Source organism: Manduca sexta, chromosome 20, assembly GCF_014839805.1.
Source record: "Manduca sexta isolate Smith_Timp_Sample1 chromosome 20, JHU_Msex_v1.0, whole genome shotgun sequence".
In the NCBI taxonomy this organism is placed as follows: domain Eukaryota; kingdom Metazoa; phylum Arthropoda; class Insecta; order Lepidoptera; family Sphingidae; genus Manduca; species Manduca sexta.
The window spans coordinates 3,914,375-3,933,583 of NC_051134.1; the positions used below are offsets into that span (position 1 = coordinate 3,914,375).

General features: G+C 33.2%; 1 protein-coding gene across 2 annotated transcripts in view; it reads right to left on the reverse strand.

The window, feature by feature from the left end:
• LOC115445427 overlaps positions 1-19,209 on the reverse strand; it is a 112,478-nt gene that overhangs the window by 89,959 nt on the left and 3,310 nt on the right. For both annotated transcript variants that reach the window (XM_030171695.2, XM_030171703.2), the window contains exon 2: positions 3,190-3,283. In XM_030171695.2, the coding sequence (XP_030027555.1) occupies positions 3,190-3,277 (88 nt within the window). In that variant the 5' untranslated portion in view covers positions 3,278-3,283. The remainder of the gene's footprint in view (positions 1-3,189; positions 3,284-19,209) is intronic.

The window sequence follows — 19,209 nt, forward strand, 5'->3', positions numbered from 1 at the left end:
GAGCTAACTTAAATATTTAGGTAACATTATAATTATTCGCGTGTATTTTGTAAGTACTGGCGTTAATTAGTTTTTTGGAGAAATGTTTTGGAGTTATAAGTACTCGTAACGTGGTCAAGTGTGTTTTGCACGAAACGGGATTTTATTTCATTAACCTACATTTCAGTAATTGTTGCTTCCAGGCCTATTTTTAAACACAAATAAAGTAATTGTTGCCTATAGGTCCAAGTTTACTTTTTCAAAATATTGTAATATAGCTAATGCTAGCGGCATCGGCCGCGTGATAGAGTTTTCCGGAACAAAAGTCCCGATTGAATTTTTCCGGGATAGAAAATAACTAATGTCCTTCCTAGGGTCTCAAACAATCTCCATATCAAATTTCATCAAAATCCTTTGGTTGGTTTTTGAATTTATCACGCTCAGACAGGCAGACAAATGCAGCGGGGGATTTTGTTCTATAATAATTTTTTTGAACTTTTACGAGATACAATTCCGTCAGACATGTTTGTTGCGTAACTTCAACCGTTTGCGCAGCGCACGTAACGGAAGCTCTCAAAAGGTATAATCTTTTCCGTTTTTCATTGATTTTATATAGCCTATAGCCTTCCACGATAAATCAATTACATATAAACAATGATTGTAAACAGATTGTATATACCAGTGAGGAAAGATGAAATATTTCGATAGGACCTGACACTTTATATATAAAGAAATATACCTGAATGGTAATGCAGTCTGCAAATCTTTTAATGATAATTAGATTCTACATATATTCTAAATAAAGCTAAGCCGACAAAATAGTAATATGGACCCATCGCCACTGGTATATACCAAACTCTAACTAGCATAGATATCATCAAGCAATCACATATATCAATAAGCTATCCGCCATATAACATTAAAGAAATAACAATTAACTAACACATTCATCTCTATTTGCCACATCCAAATCTGGGATCTCAAACTTTACAAATTACTGCGAGGCCCAAAGGGTCACAAAGACGGCCACACAAACATGTGACGTCACACGACCCTTTCTAAACTATTTACACAGGCGACATTATGAGAAACCCTTTGTCCAACCTTTATGTCTGGATGACATAAAGGATATGTTTAAAGGGAATCGAATCAATTTGTACAAGATGTGGAGTTAAACTTGATTTTGTGCTGTTTTTTTATATAAGGTACGGCAGCGTTCTGAGGTCCTAGATTCGAATTGCGAGTTGGAAAAAGTTATATTTGGGTTTTCTGCTCAGTATTAGTCCGGAGCATGGAATTTGTGCCCGATAGGCTCGCCCCCTATCACATCATGGGAAGGAACACACCTAGCGAAAAGTGGGTGCTCTGGTTGCGCCTCTGCATACCCCTTCAAGGATAAATGCGTGATGTATTTGTTTTTTCATATATTGCTATACTTAGCATAATTCTGATGACTGATATATCTCAAATTAAACGTTAAATACAGACTTATTCTAAACACGACACTAATAAAAATCGCTTCACACAATATTCTGTCCTTAACAGTCGTAAAACAAAATTTCCAGCTTTAAATTACAGACAAAAAGTTTGTCAAAATTTCCTTCTCGTCAAAGATTGGTAAATCAAAAGATTTTTCACAGGAAATCGTTAATTCGTAACTGTAGAAGTTTGTGGAAACGCGGCCTCAATTAGCCCGGGCTCTTCTCTAACATGCTCTATAATTACCAGGAATTTTCTGTCGTGATTTTTTCTTATTTTTTGTAATCATTTACTCACAATTTTAACCGACTTCAAAAAAAGAAAGGGTTTATCAATTCGAGTTTTTTTTTATCTTACGTGTTCTTGTACCCTGTTCGATAATTTTTTCGTTCAGTAATTTTTATAATCATTTTCAAATTACAATCTTAACACCTCTGCTTTCTAGGACTAGCAGTTCCTAATTATTTTAAAAATTATTAAGGATATGATTATTGATATTAATACTTTATAGCGCAAAGTTATAAATAAGCCGATATTACTTAACATTTTAACAAAGAAAATGCATGATTAAATTAAACTACTGTCATTAAAGAAGAATTTCATTATGTAAATGAACACAAAGCTAAAGATTAACATCTATTAAGCCTGCTAGTTAGTCCTAGAAACGTTTCTAATGAAAGCTCAGAAAATGGAAAGCAAAAGAATAAGGGAAAATTTACACACTTTCAAAAGTAATGATTGATTGCAGCTTAAATTAGCATGTGATCGATTGAATACTGTAAACAAACAATTTTAGATGAAAAATTGATGTACTAGAAACTCCTTGCAAAACTCGTTTTAACCAATTTAATTTCTAAATTTATTTCAAAGTGAAATAACTTTAGTTTTACACAAGTTTTAATTTACGTAATTTAGTTAAACATTGGAATTGAAAATTCAATTATAATGCAAGAATGGTTTAAAATAACATCGTTACAATTTGTTTGGCTTAACTCCTCTGTATGTATAGTATATATATGACGTAAGTTGGGTCTTAGTTAATATCAACCTCCCATAACACGATGAAGACATGCAATGATTCTTCTTTTGATTGACTTGTGACAATAAAGATAATAGTATCAGCTCTGTATTATATACTATTCCACAGCTGGGCATGCACCTCCTCTGCTACTAAGAGTAATTAGGCCTTAATAATCAACAGCAAAACTATAGTATTTTCGCTATTAAAATACTTCATTTACCTGAGCCAACTTTAGAATATAAGCGCCTGTATTTATGTCACAATATGACATAAATTGACATGGAAAATACATTAAAATCATAAATAAATAATGTATTCGAACTAGTAATAGACATTACTTAGTCCAAACAACGACCTCAGATTGAACCCGAATATCAATTAAATAAATACTCGAAATTTAATCGAAAACAGAAGGACACAGCTGCCTCACTCGCCGAGTCTTCGAAGCCCATTTATTATAAGGGTCAATTATGAATATCATAATTAATTCAATTACACACCCCCGCAATTCGTAGAAATATCGTTAATGCAATTAATGCTTTGCAAACGAAACCAACGCGATTAAAGATTAATGAAAAATGCTTTAATTACTGTAAATACTGAATACTTCACACAATATTTTGTTGGTGTTAGTAGCTAATTTCATTACGGTCAGCTTGACTTAAGTTAAGCTTGACTTGGTTAAGCTTATGCAATTTTAATTGTCTTACCTGATTGTTGAGCGACTGGTGCTCCTGCGACTTGATACAAACTCAAGAGAAGAAGTGTTAACACCAATTTATGCCACTTGGGTGCCATGTTGACCTGCAGACAAAATATTTTTATATTAATCTCCGTTTAATTAATGAGATACATTTTATGTAATTAATTTGAAAGAATAATTCTCATAACAATGGATTTCCCTCAATAGTGACGAAAACAGCGAAAAACCGTACAAATATTATCGTTGCATTCTAAAATCAAATAAAATATTTAAATAATATAAAATATAAAAGAATTCAGTAAACCGTTTAGTGTTTTTGTTAAAATACCAATCTACTCGAAATCGTTAAAGACGAGATATTTATATTCAAAAACATTTATAGATACTGAGCCTTACTGATAAATGTGGTAAGTCGTTTAGAACATCTCTCAAATTTTATGCAAAATACCAATAAAATCATTTTTCGAATATTTGGAAAATAAATTCATTCAGAACGATTCTAAATATTTTCGATGTACGATAGACTGAATTCAGATATTCAGCAATAGTAATAAAAGCTTTATGTAGGATAATTTGAGCCGACCATACATTTAAAGGATAATATTATGTTGATTTGACGATTTGTCTTGTTTATAGGCAATTATTATCACTAGCATACCATAAACAGATGATATCGACGGATAAAAGGCTATTTGAGTGAAGCGATATTTTTTTTCGAAAATTTTTAACTAGAAAATACCTAGAAAAAAATCCTGATTTTAAATATGTATGAGTGTCGCGAAAAATGTCACTCTTTCACCCGTCAATATGATCGTTATTAAGTCATATAAAACAATCAATTTTTTGATATTAGTCTGCAAAAATTGTTGATTACAATATTGTATCTACAATTTGAATTGTTTCTTTACGCCACTAATTTATCCACGTATTCTCGTAATTCAATTCCGCATATGAGTTTACTGATTCCATCGCAATATTGTGGCTTTACTCAGAGCTAAAATGGAATTGTTTGTTCAGTAAACGTTTAGACAATCGATACTAAACAAAGGAAAAATATTTTTGGTAGCAAGAAATCTGGCGACATTATCGAGTTACAAGGCTTTTATAATGTGAAATGTAGTACTTTGTCCTTTTGTTGTATTTTGTACTTTTTGTACGACATAGTTTTATTAGTACGCTATATTTTTCATTTCACGATAAGATGGACTAACGCTATATAGAGTGAAAAATTAATTGCAAAATTTTAATAATTTATTAATATGGTTTGATCACGGTTATTTTTATTTCAATTTTCTCCTGACGTTTCGATGACTTCGCAGCCAATATGGTCACGGGGCGGACTGAGGTGTAGATCGCTCGCAAAGTGAAAGTCACAATATTTACCTAAATACATTTATACAAAATTTTGCAATACAAATAGAAATCATTATGGATTGCAAAAACCTAAACGCAGAGATTCTTCCCTGACAGGAGAGCCAGAAACGCATTCAATGGACCTACGGTTCGTCGAACATATTTCGTGCAGCGAGCCGTAACTGGCACAAATTCAATCTCGGGCTATTCAAATGCTTTTTATCCCAATCGAAATTTTCATTGCCGGGCCGAATCGCGGTTCATAGATGAAAAATACGATATGAATGTTTGTTAACAAACTAAATGCAGAAACACACACCACACTTACATCCCCGATCTTTATTAACTTTTAGCGCTGTGGTCTATCCCTTGATATAATAGAGAGCGAGTCTATAGTCGTATCAGATACAAATTCATGTGTCATTTAACAAATTCATCCGGTTCCAACAGGCCGACAAAATTGTGTCGACTGCCGAGGAACGATCATTTCTTGTTAGTCCACAGTCTATTAGACCCTACTCCACTCACCATCAGATGCAGTGGGGTCAATTTACCTTGCCCGTACATAAAAAAAATATCCAGGCTCCAGGCTGATAATCACAAAAATCCAATATCACTGCGCGGTTCGGAATTTGAAGCCGGGACCACACGAAGTCGTCTCGCGCACGCAATACAACTACGCCACTGAAGCAGCCATATAATCTCTATAGCCCTTAATGTTAAATCACAGTAGCCTTTACCCAAGCTAATCACGTGACTCAAGGAAATGAGCGTCGTAAAAATCTGCGCAACACTCGGCTCCTGAAGACTTTGAAGTGCGCGCATGATATTAGCACACTTCTAAGAGTTATCGATTTGGTTACCGTTCTCACTGTCTACGCTTCCCAGTTTATTGTTATAAAAGGTGAGTTCATTTGCGTAATAGGGCTGAATAGGTTATATACGAGTGTGTTAGTGCATTGAAATATTATTTATCAGCATCTCAGTTTTAATCAATTTATTATCTCTTATTTGATTAATTAATTTTGCATGTGGATTTTAAAAAACGTGTATGAAATAAAGATACCTAAACATTGCTCCGCTGATCTGATCTGATTATGGCCGGTTGACGCTCGGTTTTCGGTGATCGATAAGTAAACCGATTTTTTTACATAAAAATTAAAAAATCCTGCACAATAAAAGAAACTAAGAGTAAAATCATTTATATGGTATTCCCTCTTTCATAACTCAACATTTTTGATACCTGAAATTGCTGGTTGCATGAAATCAATATTACATCGTCATAAATTACTTTACAAAGCTTTGAGAAAATTTGAAGTTTATGATTGAAGCGTATGATTTCCGAATAAACTGCGCAGTAACTGAAATTTTTGTCAAATTATTATACCTAACTTTAGTAGCCACAAGGACGAATTCCAAGAATTTCTGGGCAGAGAAATATTCTACTAACGTATACAATTGTTTCAAGGACTAAGGCTAGTCAACTGTCGCTCTTAAAAAGGCCACTGTCTTCACCGACATTTCGTCGCAATTACTTGGGTCAAGCCTTTTAGTTTATATATAGAAAATAAGTTGACTCTCAGTGGTGTAGCGGTATGCGTACGTACTGCCGACATGAAGTCTCAAGTTTAATTATCACTCGAGTTCAGAAATATAGTTTTTACTCAGTATCATAATATAGAGACTTCAAAAAGACTTACATAATCACGCATATTCAAAAAAAGCCTTAGAAACTAAAATCAAATATTCGAATGCAAACAGTGAAATTAATTTTGAATCTGACAGTCTTACTAATAAATATTTCGCAAAAATATGCTTAGTTACGTGTTGACTAATCTACTCTTAAACTTTTAATCAGTGCTTAACTTTTTCTAACTCAAAAACTTGGACTACAAAAACAAAAACGATTAATAAATTACCAAGCAAGACATAGCGAACTTTACATTAGAGCAAATTATAATTATCGAAATCTTTACAATGATATTTAACCTCAAAACACAAATTTACTCGATCAGCTATAAGTCAAAACCCGCCATCTTGCCTCTTAAGTACGTTTAAACTAGGAACCGGTGATGTTTTTGACAGCTATTTAAGCAATTCTTAAACCACTTCTTAAGGCTAAAACAAGATTATAAGTAAGACTGTAAATGATTTTTTTTATAACTTTGTTTAAAAATGCGCGTATTACTACGCACACAACACATGACGTAATTAATCCTATTACGGTTCATTAAACAGACATAAGCGGACCCAATCAAACTTCTTGATTAATGGCACTGAAAAGTTTGATAAGCTGATTACTCCAATACGAAGTTTGATTGCGGATTGACATCGAAACCCTTGGAAGTTCGTGACCTTATAGGACGTATTATTCACAAGTGGTAGAACCTTCAACTATTTATAGATGCATACAATGTCATCGCATCATTAAAATAAAACTATTTTTTTTAGGTTAGGTTAGGTGAAGATTACACTGTTAATTTAACTTCTAAGCCTTATTTTGTTTGTTAGGTGACGATTACACGATCAATCTACCATCAATTAAGTCCCCAATAAATATGTTCAGAAAAGGTATAATGAAACCTTAAACCAACGTTACCAATTAGGCTAATGCCAGATTGGGTACGTAATGATTACCGTACACTTCAAAGAGTATCGCCGATTAAAAAGAATTTCCAATATTTCTTATTATATCCTCCTATTTCTTTTTATAAAGTGGAAAAATTTTAAGTTTGTTAGTAGGTTTGTATGAGATAAACTCTGGAAATATTGAACTGATTTTAAAAATTCTTTCACTAATAAGAAGCAACATTAGTCCTGAGTGCTATAGGCATTCTATTTCTAGCAAATATAAAGACGAATTTTCACGCAGGCAGAGCCGCGAGCAAAAGTTAGTTATCCATATAAAGAATATTGATTCGTTCAGAAATCCTGCTTCAAAGGTTTCGAAGTCAGTTTATCATCTAGTAAGATATGCAAGCATAATGCTGGCCTGCAGGAACGCAACGTAGACGCGTGAAAGTCAGTCGAGATTACTTTGGACCACATCGTACTTACCACCAAGTACAGAATAGTCACATTGCCCACAACAAAACATACAAACAGCTATAAACATCTACTAGCAAATATGAATCCTCCTCACCCAATAGTAGCTAAAACTATAAGCCAACGAAATTCCCTATGACATAAGTGAAAGCTAATAAAAGCATCAATACCAACTGTCAATAGATTTTAAACTCTAACCACATAGTAACACGACCCTTGTCACGTAATTTTGGCGGTTACATCTGGCATATGGCATTTTGCTCGGCGAAAAATATAGAGGCAGAACTTATAAGATTATTGAGAACACGTAACGTAGAGTCAGCTGAAGTTAACAAATTGCTTTGTAGTGTCTCTGCGTGGCTTTATTAAGTGTTCTACATTTTGCGTGGCTTATTGGCAATAAAAATTTAAATTCATATTTATAGTTCTCGTTGACATGGATGCTTTAACTGTGCTATAATTTTTCTGAACATATTGTATACGTATATGTTCAGAAAAGTTATGATTATGTCTATTGGTGAATGCTAAAAAAATTAAAAAAAAAATCGAAACAAAACACAAATCACGCATTTATCCCCGAAAGAGTTTGCAGAGGCGCGTGAAAAACACAAAGCTAATGGAAACCTTACAAGGTGAAATACTATTTTTTTAAAGAAAAAGTATGTGGCGGACTTGCTTCAAAATTGTTAATAATGCCATAGAGCCCTTCCCCGAGCAAACGGATTTGAGCATTCCTTGCATATATTTAAATTTCATAATTCTAGGTCAACGGGAAGTACCTTATAGATTTTGATTCCCTAGTAAAATCGCAAAATATGCGACATAAACGATCATATCCTTTGATCACGATGATTTTTTCAAACCTAAAATACATCGTAATCCCATATTGTATTTAATATAAATTTCAACTTAATAGTTCCACACGATCCTTAGAAAAAGGATCTCAACAGACAGATGCACAAAAAGTATTCCTAGAAGAATGCCTTTTGAGGTACGGAACCTTAAAATGTGAGACAACAAAAGTAAATATACTATATTGCAGAATTTTCTACATGTATAATAAATTTCGAATATGTACCTTTTAAAAATACGAATTAGAGAGCCGTTTTGCTAGAATCAGCGCCTTAAAAAGATCTTCTTATACTTACTGCCTTACATAACAAAAAACAAAGAGATGAATTTCATTAAACAGAAACACAGTTCTGTTTTCACAATTTCTCCTCGTTATTATTCTTGAAATATGAAAGGTAAACTACATCGTGACTATATCCAAGTACAAACAGAAAACAATGATTTTATTGCTGGTGTTGTATTCTCGATAAAGTTAACGATCGTAAAATCCTACCAATGATATAATACAGAAATAAACTGTCAAATGAGATGACACTTAATTTCACTATGATCGCATCGAAATGACTTAACGATCGTTAACATATGTCTAGAACCGACCATTGTCAGTAATAACGTTAATCAATGTTGGGAAACTCCCCTTTCTTGTATTTCGGCAATTATGTTAAGTGCACTGTTGTGTTCCGGTTTGAGGATGTTGTAGTTTACTGGTAGACTTAGGCAAATAAACATTATATTATTGCAACTTATATGAGCTAATAAAAGAGAAAAAAAGGGCTGCGAAATTTTTCTTAGTGTTTGTTTACAACAGAATTTCTGAAATATACGGTCATTTTGACATTGCGGTAATAAATAAAACCACATACTCATCTTTACCTCTGCTAACATTGAGCCAAAAATCATCCACGAATAACGAATATTTTCATCAAAAATCCCAGTTTTACTTTTCAGATTTTTTTATCATCAGTAGTTTAGTACGAATATGATGTGTGCGTGGGTGTATTTTTGATTGAGAGTGTGATGTTGCCGCCGCAACGAAATCTCTTTAAGTAAAATTGGGGCAAGTAGTCTTTATAAAAAAAAAAATGTTCGAAACTTACACTTTTTTATTCTACAACTACAGTTCAAGTAACTTATTGCAAAGTGTTATTTTCAAGAAGACGATTATGTGGTTTCATTTAGGGACGCAATGTTAAAATGACCTTTTTACGTACAAAATCGTTTTTAGCAGGCTATTAACTAAACAAAGAAGCAAAAACTATTTAATTTCATTTTTCCTATACTTACCCCCAATTTAGTTTGGGGTCAACCCAACACACTTCATAAAGTATATCACAAAAAGGACGAATTAGATTATTCAACCGACCGTCTGCCTGATGTAGTTAACCCTCTCCGCGGGTATTATACTAGTACAGATATACCATGTTAAAATAAACACGTAAATTATAGACCCAACTAGGTATCGAATGGAAGACCTTCCCGGCTACATTCAAACACAATAGTATTAGTAATCAGACTAAGAAGCCATCCAATTATACAAATAATAGGAGTTCTATTCAATTTTCTTTCCCCTGTTTTGCACCGTACTTTCTATACATATTTGCAGCATCTTCCCCGTCTGCGAATTATTATTCAGCGAGACAAGAAAAATGAATAAACTTTATTCAATCAACGAGAGAACAATGGCTGCATTTTAATGCATTTTTATAGACGTCGCTTGCATCTCATATTGATTAAGTTAAACGGACTGAGAAAAAGCAATTACGGTATAAGGACGTTTAAGAATAGAACTTACTCGTACCTTAAAAGCCATTATCGATGATTTTGATATAGATGTTTATTTATGAGCAATAATAACTTCACATAAAAACCCACTTGTCCCAATATTAAAATAAGTACTTAAACCGATATAACATAAGTAGGGACCATCGTCAAATATCATTACTCATTCGAGACTTACAGCATTACGTTCTTTACCGTGCTAGTTAAAAATAATATAAGGAGCCAACAAAGCAGAGAGCAGCACGAGTGAAGTATCCTAAAAATTCTGCATAGGAATTTTGTAAGTACTCTGCCAGCTTTGTCATAAAAAGGTTTCCTAATTGCAAAATATAATTATACCGATAGATTTATTCACCTTCGAAATGCTTATTGGAAATTCTCGCGTACACAATGCCTCTTAAAATAAAACTAACGATCGTAACAATAAATAGAAATGTAACTTTGAAAATGAAACGAAACGTACTCCAAGTTTGAATGTTTGTATAGATTGAGGCATTTTTTATTATGATATAATCAGCCGTATTCGATCTACTGAGAAATGATATTTATGATAGGTCAAAATCCATGATCTAGAATTTAACAAGCCATTGCTCTATAGAAAATCGGATATAATATCGAATTAGCCAACCGAACGATAGAGTTAGGCTAGACCACTAGGCTGGTTATAAAATTAAATTTAGTTTATTTAATATACACTACAAAATGTATTATTAGGTTTATGAGCTCAGAACAATGTCAGTATAATTTACAAGCCAATGCCCAGCGCGATTTTTTTAATATAAATTTTCATAAATTCCTTCGCAGAGCTAATAACGTTGTTAAACAAATAAAATATTAAAAACATGCCTCTGAGTTGGTTTAAGCTGTACCTTGTCAGTCAGCATTAAACATTTTCCAATATTAAATTTCTATAATGAACTAAATCCTCTTATACAGCCACGTCTAGTGGTGCTTAAACGTTACCGATTTTCCGTTTGTAGGTCCCGATGCCATTGCTCCGGTGACCCAGTTCATCCCGCGACCCGAGCCGCACCCCTGTGCTTCAGACCTCACCCCCGACGAGATCTACACCGCATCCCTGCACCGTACTAATGACAGATTGACACTTGATTACGGGGCAACGTCTTAAAAGATTTCCGAGTGATTGACTTAGTGAGTTCTAGTAATTAAAATTTAAGGAAAATCCCGGTAAAAGCAATTTTGTAAATGGTTTTCGATTGGATTTAAGCGGGAACAGGCAACTGTTTAAATAATCTCTATTTAAGGTATACATATTAATGAGTTTACTTAGAAATTTAATGGAAACGGCAGGAATAGAATTGCTTGTGAAAAAGAGGTTATAGAACCTCTTTAGGGCCTATTTGTCTAGACCCTTAGGTTCAAATATGCCAGTTTGACTGCAGTGATAGTTGACATTGCAGCTGTAGCTAGAATTCAGCTTTGATCGTTGTTGAATGGCGATTTTTTACTAGCATGTCAAAATAGCGAACTGATTTTTTAGTATTTTTTGTTTTGTATCTGCTATTATTACCCGACATTGGAAAAATCTTTGATAAATGGTGGCAGCCATACTATAAAAGAAGAAGCTTTGTTCGCAGGTTTCGTATAGTCAGTGACATTACTCGTCACACTAAATTATTGTAATTAGCTTTATTACCATAAATATATCCGTTTTCTATAGAAACATTCGATTTCAAGTTTTCTCATTCAAACTTATTTGCTACTTATCTACTCTTGATTCTATCTATTCGAAATGTTCAAACTTATTTAAAACTTTTTGATGTAAGTAATCGAACTCGAATAGTGGATAAAAGCGTGTTGATGGAATGTTATTAAAAGCCTTTGTACGAGTTTATAAAGGATCTTTGGCGTTAAATTTGTAGGTGCCGCGGTTTTGGGAAAACTCGCGTAAAACTTTTACAGTAGAACTAATTTATTTGTACTCTTAAAACGCCAGGAACGTACTGGCAAAGTATTTTGGCAGACTGGTTTTGTAGGTGTTTATTGACGGCAGTCACTACCAGGAGAGCAGGACCCTCGTCTGCAAATAAATTATACACCTGCCCATACTTGCCATCTAGAATTTTTTGACTGTGACCAACTATACCTTACACTACTGAGAAAGTATATGCTTTATTATACCACACTGGTATAGAATGTTCAAGTTTATTGTTTCAAGTTACATCTAAATTCACGATGGCAAGTCAGCCAAACTCTTCAAATCGGAAAGCTGCTACTTAAGGGCAGAAAAAGACATCCAGATATTTGAGACCTACAGCTTAATACGCTAGACTAGATAACTGTGGTGTATATGTATCCAATGAAAAAGCTCTGCAATTACAATATAATCAGAATGAGCAGAACTGATTCAAATGCACATTTGTAGAAAGAACATATTCCAAACATCGAAAAAGCGGGTATATTGCTTCCTACACCAACAAACGACAATATTATTTTAGTTTGTCGAGTAACAGGTGGCAAACTGAGCTCTTTGCGTGTCGCTTTAATCGACTGAATATAAAGAATTGGATTTTATTACGTCTATAAAATGCTTTTATATTAGTCCTACGATTGACAGTTTCAAATTGAATCTAAGTAATAATTCGCATTACGTTGTTATAAAGTAAGATTGACGGAGAAATTATATTTTGAATGTAAAAAACAACGTCTGAGAACTTGTGTACTTTTTTATTTTTTCGGAGACTGTCTAGCATCTGTTTCCAACAAAAAAATATATTTTTAAGGTGTGTGCATAGGGACACACCTGTAAGAACTTTGAACTTGCAGACATTCGTTTCTGCAGACCGTTATATACCCAAGTATACTATCGTGGACATTAGCTATAACATCAACAATTCAAAAGTTATTTACCATAGAATTTAAGTATTAAAATAATTGTGAGTTGAGAGTTACAACTTTGTTCTGATATCCTGGCAATTTGAATTAACTATCCTGCGCCTTTGACACTGACTTATCACCGTAAGTAAATACAATATTATAACTAGGCTTAACGAAGGTGTGATATGTAATTAACGGTTACAAATATAAAGCTTATAAGTTTTAGCAATAAAGATAATGTGCATCCATATAAGTAATGCCAAATGTCAGTTCAATCGGTCATTTAACCAAGTTTTATAATTATTTACTAATGGTCTGATTAATAACTAATTAATACTGTAACTAAGTTTTGTCATTAAATTCTAACCGTTATATTAGTACAGATAGGGATGAAATTTATTCCTAATTCCTGACACATTGAAACTTATCGCCTAACCCCATTCTCCCTAAATTGAAGGTCATTGCCCCATACATTACAGACTATTAATCACTCGTCCCGTTCATTCACTCTTGGCGTGTCTCCAACAGGCTTGTATCTTAACGCGATGATACTCGTTAATTGTCGAGGATAGCCGAGTAACAATGCCTGATATTAGAGGTTACTATACTTTTTTGTTTAGGGTAGTTTCGTCTGCACGGGATTTATAAAAAAAATCCTATATTCTTTCTTAGGATACAATCTTCGTACATATCAAATTTTATCAAAATTGGTTTAGTGGTTAAGTCATGACAGCGTACTGCACAAGGAAAATATCGCATTAATAATATTTACGTATTAATACAAATACTGAAGATCAGTGGCGAAGCGTCCATACAAGCCGATTCCTACCGGGTTACCTTTTGCAAATTAGTTAAAAATAATAAAATACCAACACAACAATATAACTAGAATAATAATAGAATATTCAAACAAATCGTCTTATACTTATTCAATTAAATCAATACATCAACTAGTTATCGTTATCGGTAGTTCATATAAATTCGTTAAATCGTAACTCGCGCGCAGTGCTCGCGCCTTATAGTGTTCGAAGTGAACCCCTGAGAATTTGCGGCTTCATATTGAGCTATTGGCGCGAAATATTTTTTATAATTTAGAATGTATAATTAGTGTTTGTGCGTTATTAATTCTTGTTGGACTCTTTTAGGTACCGTTATTCAAATTATGTGATTATTTTGTAAATTTAGAGACTAGACTTATACTTAATGTTTATGTTAGAAGGAAAATATTAAGTATTATATTTTACTGATTTTAATTTATTGTGAACAGCGGATTATATGTTAAATGTAGGTAAAAATATTTCCTCGGGTTCCCTTTTGAAAATTTTCACCCTTCGCCACTGCTGAAGATTTTTTCACTGCTACGTCTACAACTTGACGACAATAGAAATAGCGCCGGTAATTGTCCAATCTTTAAGACGAAACACTATGAACAATGAGAGAACATTATGTATCCAGAATGAAATATGAGAGAACATGATGTATCGTACTATATAACAATATCTCTAAAATTACTATATATTTGATACCAAAACAAATCCCACCCCCAGTGTTACGTACAAACCCGTTTCAATATTAATCAATATTTCAAAAGTTTATTAATGTGTGGTCCAGTAACCCCAAAATTTCTAAACTCAGCACACTATCACTGCACCATTCATGTGTGTGTGTGTCGCTATTGTTATCCGCAAACAGGTCGTAAAAAGTTTTGGAAATATTCCTATTGCATATTAGAAAAGAAAAAGGCGGCCACTTTAAAAAATTCCACATAAAAACATGTTTTGGTAAACCGCTTGATGTTTACGACGTAGCAGTGGCGTAGCAACATGGCTACGTCGTAGCTACTGCTACGAACCCGCTGAGAATGCTTAATAAGTTATTTATATTTAACGCCATAACTTTAGGAAAGCATATTTCGATGTAAAATGATAATTACATTTATTTATTATAAGCTCAACTGCGGTATTGGCTTATTGTTAAATGTGTTACATGAGCGAGTGGTTTACCAATTTAATGAAAACTCATTAAGTATTTTTAGGAATCACTAATGAAATAAAAATGTTTTCACTGCTCATATTATTTTTATATTTTGAAAATATATGGGTTCTTCTTCCTAGTCGAATTTTGGCCATGGCGGCCAATCTCAACGAAGATAAGCCAAGTACGCAAAAGATATATAGTGCACAAGTGCGTGTGCAATACACAAGTGCACTCTCTGTTCCTACACTCTCATAGTCCAGTGGAACGGCAATCTGACATGACCAGAGAGAGAGAAATTAGTAAAGTATATTAATGCTAAATTGCCTATTTGTACTTTTAGGTAACCAAACAGACTATTGCCTGGTCTACATTTTATCAGTATTATAACTTCACTAACTAAATATCTTGTGTCATAAGGGTACTATTTAAAACAAATAATATTGCCTAACCTACATTTTATAAGCATCATAACTTGTCCAACTAAATATATTTAAAACAAATTAATTAAAAATATTTAAAACATAACTCTATTCCGACGAGCAAAAAGCAAATATTTAATATATGTAAAGACGAAAACGTTAATTATGTAGTTACCGCGGGATCAGCCCTGGAGCGGCTAACGGGTATAATTCACAGGACAAGTGTGCAAATAACACAGTTGAAACTTTATCATGAAACCCTCCGGATTGCGTTGTGAATAATTTTCTTGTGTGATAATGTTAGAAACTTTGTTGTATATGTGGTTGACATATAATTTGTTTAAACTTAGCCATAAACAGCCACTTCTATTAAAAAAAAACTCAATTTGAATACTTTTTATTCAACTATTTTGTTGTTAATGTTTTTTGTCGGTTTAGTTACCCCTCGGCCGTCGTCACAATTATGCCGGCCTGTTGGAACCGGATATACACAGAATGATCTCGGAACGCGACACATTTACGTAGGCCACTATGGCGGGTTTTAACACCTTGTGTACGGTGGTCGCTATCTGAGCGGATATAAAATATATCCTACCAGTAGCAAAACCTTTTATAAACTTAAGTATAATATGCACCTTCGTGATTAACTTTCGCTTGAATACTTAAGAGTGAAGTAAAATAGACATTTATTGTTAAAGACATAAAGGCATCATGCATAGACATCTTTATAGCTATTTTATTACTCTGCCCGGTATACGACGCCACATGCGCTTTCAACGCGAGAAGAAAGGAGGGTAATATTCTCCCTTATACCTTTATTTCTAAAATCTATAAACAATAGCAATATACTAGCTTTTAATGAAGCTAAGAACGCGTGAAAATACGTTTCAGATATAAAGTTAATACTATATTGTAATGCTCCCATTTAAACATGTTTGAATGTTAGAAGAAAACACTAGATCCACTAAACATATTTGTATGGAATCTTCCACCCAAATAAACATTGTTATCGTAAATAAATTGATAGTAAATATTAACTTCCACAAACAAACTGACAAACTCATAACTGGCTTTTCATATTGATAGTGTAGATTAAATTACGAAGGATTTACCATGGCCGATAGTTTAACATTCCAGCACGTTTTGTTTATTTTAGTTTTACCTATCATTATATAACGCCAATATATTGCCAAGGACGATCGGTCGGAGAGCGGTTAAAATATTCAATGACATATTAACCTATTTATATATTAAGCAACAAATTTTGAGTTAATTAAGCACATTGTTCGAAAAATGCATTTAAAATCTAAATACTAGTATAAATATAATGTGCAAATTTATCAAATCGGAGTACTTAAACATGTTTTATGCTGTGTATTTAGGTGACGTAATCTTCTACCTAAAATGTGGAACACAATCTCCATGAAAATAAAGTGAATTTATAAATGTTAAAACTATATTCCATTCGATTTTAAATATTACCATTGGCTTCCACCCAAAACGGAATAAACTTTTGGAAATGCATTATTCAAAACAGACGCAAAATAACATTATTAACAGGTAAAATGTTGAATATCGCTCGGAGGTGAGATTTAAATTCAAACAGCACTATGAAATTTCTAAATAAACAAACATTTCATGAAATAAATACGTAATGGTCTAACACTGACAAATATGCATGAAACAAGGGATAAAGAAAAACAGATCCCCAATCTCTCGTTATCAGAATGCGATGCTGAAGAATGAGTGGGTACTCGCTTTGTTAGCCTTTTTATGTCTTATTATTTTTGTCAGCCTTTGTTGAACCATGTTGAATTTACCGTCAAGAATCTTCGTAGATATATCTTAAAATACATGCAATAGATTTCGGACACAATATAAACATAAAATAATTAGGGTCTGTTTCACAAATTCTATGTACCTAAATGCAACTAATCACATAAATGTATAAGCCGACAAGTCACACTCGAATCTATGCTCCTAAATAAATGGCAATAAAAAGAGCAAGTTACATTAATTGTTTAATATGCTGGGAAATAAAATCTACATGAGGCGTATAAAATAGGCCCTTAGTGCTTTATAATCGCTGTTCGTCTTTCATAGTTATACAATCTTTTGTCTTGTTTCCTCTAAGGATAAATGTCATTCACTGTAGGGAAACAAAACATTGAATACCTAACTACTACAGACGCATACAACATTGATTGGTAAGGCGATATGTAGTTATAGATTGAAAACAAGACAGCGTTCCTATTCAGCTTTGAAGAGTTCATCTGCACATTCGATTTTCGATCGTTATAACACACAAATCCATTTAACTGTTACTGTATTCTTTGTCAAAAGACGGCCTATATATTTTAATATATTATAAACAGTACTCAGCAATAATCAACATAAGCTCAGAACAAAACAAAATACGCTTCTGCCCACGTCCGTTTCTATATTTATAGGCAGCTACGGCTAATCTCCGGGTTGCAGACAGAAATTCTTGCTCGAGTACACATTGATTAACTTTCTTTCATGTATCTGGACGATGGATGTTCTTTGTCCGTCCCTATTCGTACGAAGCACTTTTATTATTATACCAATTTCTAATATACGAGAATCAATTGTTAAAGTCTGTTAAAGCGGCTTCCTCGATAGCAAACTTGGTTATTTAACGTAGCGTTAAATTGGACGGCTGTTATAAAAACATCCCTCGACCTGCGGAGATTTCGCTGAGGTGCGGTTAATGTAATCGAGGTCTGTGTAGAGGGCAAGGCATATCTTGCTTATAGAGTCTCATATTCTTATTTTGAAAGACGAAATAGTGAACAATATTGATACACTTGTATTCCATTATAAACTCTAACATACTTAATTACATCGTTACCCGAAACGCGATGGTAAGCGTTATATTTTTTTATACATTAGTCTCCATTACAATTTTCATCATACTTAAATATGTTCAGTTAAAATCGTTCGCACGTTCCCAATTAATCCTCAAGATAAACACAAAAAGAGGCGGCATTAATGGACCAGCGCCACGTGTATAATATCTGATTGAAACCTTAATTCCTTCGCGGAAAAAACCGTAAATAACAAACTAACCAACTCTTCTATCGCATTCAATGATGTATTTCTGACAGAATAAAGGCTATTTTTCCATGTCTTGTAAATTGTGTTATATTGAAATACGAACGAATAAGTTTTGATCTAAGGGTGGTACGAAAGGCGCATTTCCTTTGATAAACGCCTTTGTAAAGTTTCTTTTATAATATTTCAAGGCTTTTGGTATTCATTCATTTCGAATATTTTCATGTTATAATGCGCAAACTGCGTAGGCGAAAGAGTGTAATAATTTAATAAATTGTTTTGTATACAAATAAAATAGTTTGACGAAACATAGATACGGGAATTTACTTAGATCTACGAGATGTTAACATTGGTGTCATAGTAATGACCATACATTTCTTTAATATACTTACTAAACTCGACTTGTATTATGACCATTGCAGGTTCAAATTCCTATGTACTTCTTTAGCAATTATCTTGACGCAAATCAGTAACTTATTAAGATATATTAAACATACAATATCCCTATTATTGAACAGGAATTAGTAAAAATTGTATTTCTATACTGATATTAAAACCAGGTAAGTTTGTTTATTGGGCCTAATGTATAATCTCTAAAACTGATTCTAAAAATTGTTCTAGTACTAACTAGATTATCTCTGAGTAACTCATACTAACAAAATTTGATACATTTTATTCGGAAAATAAAG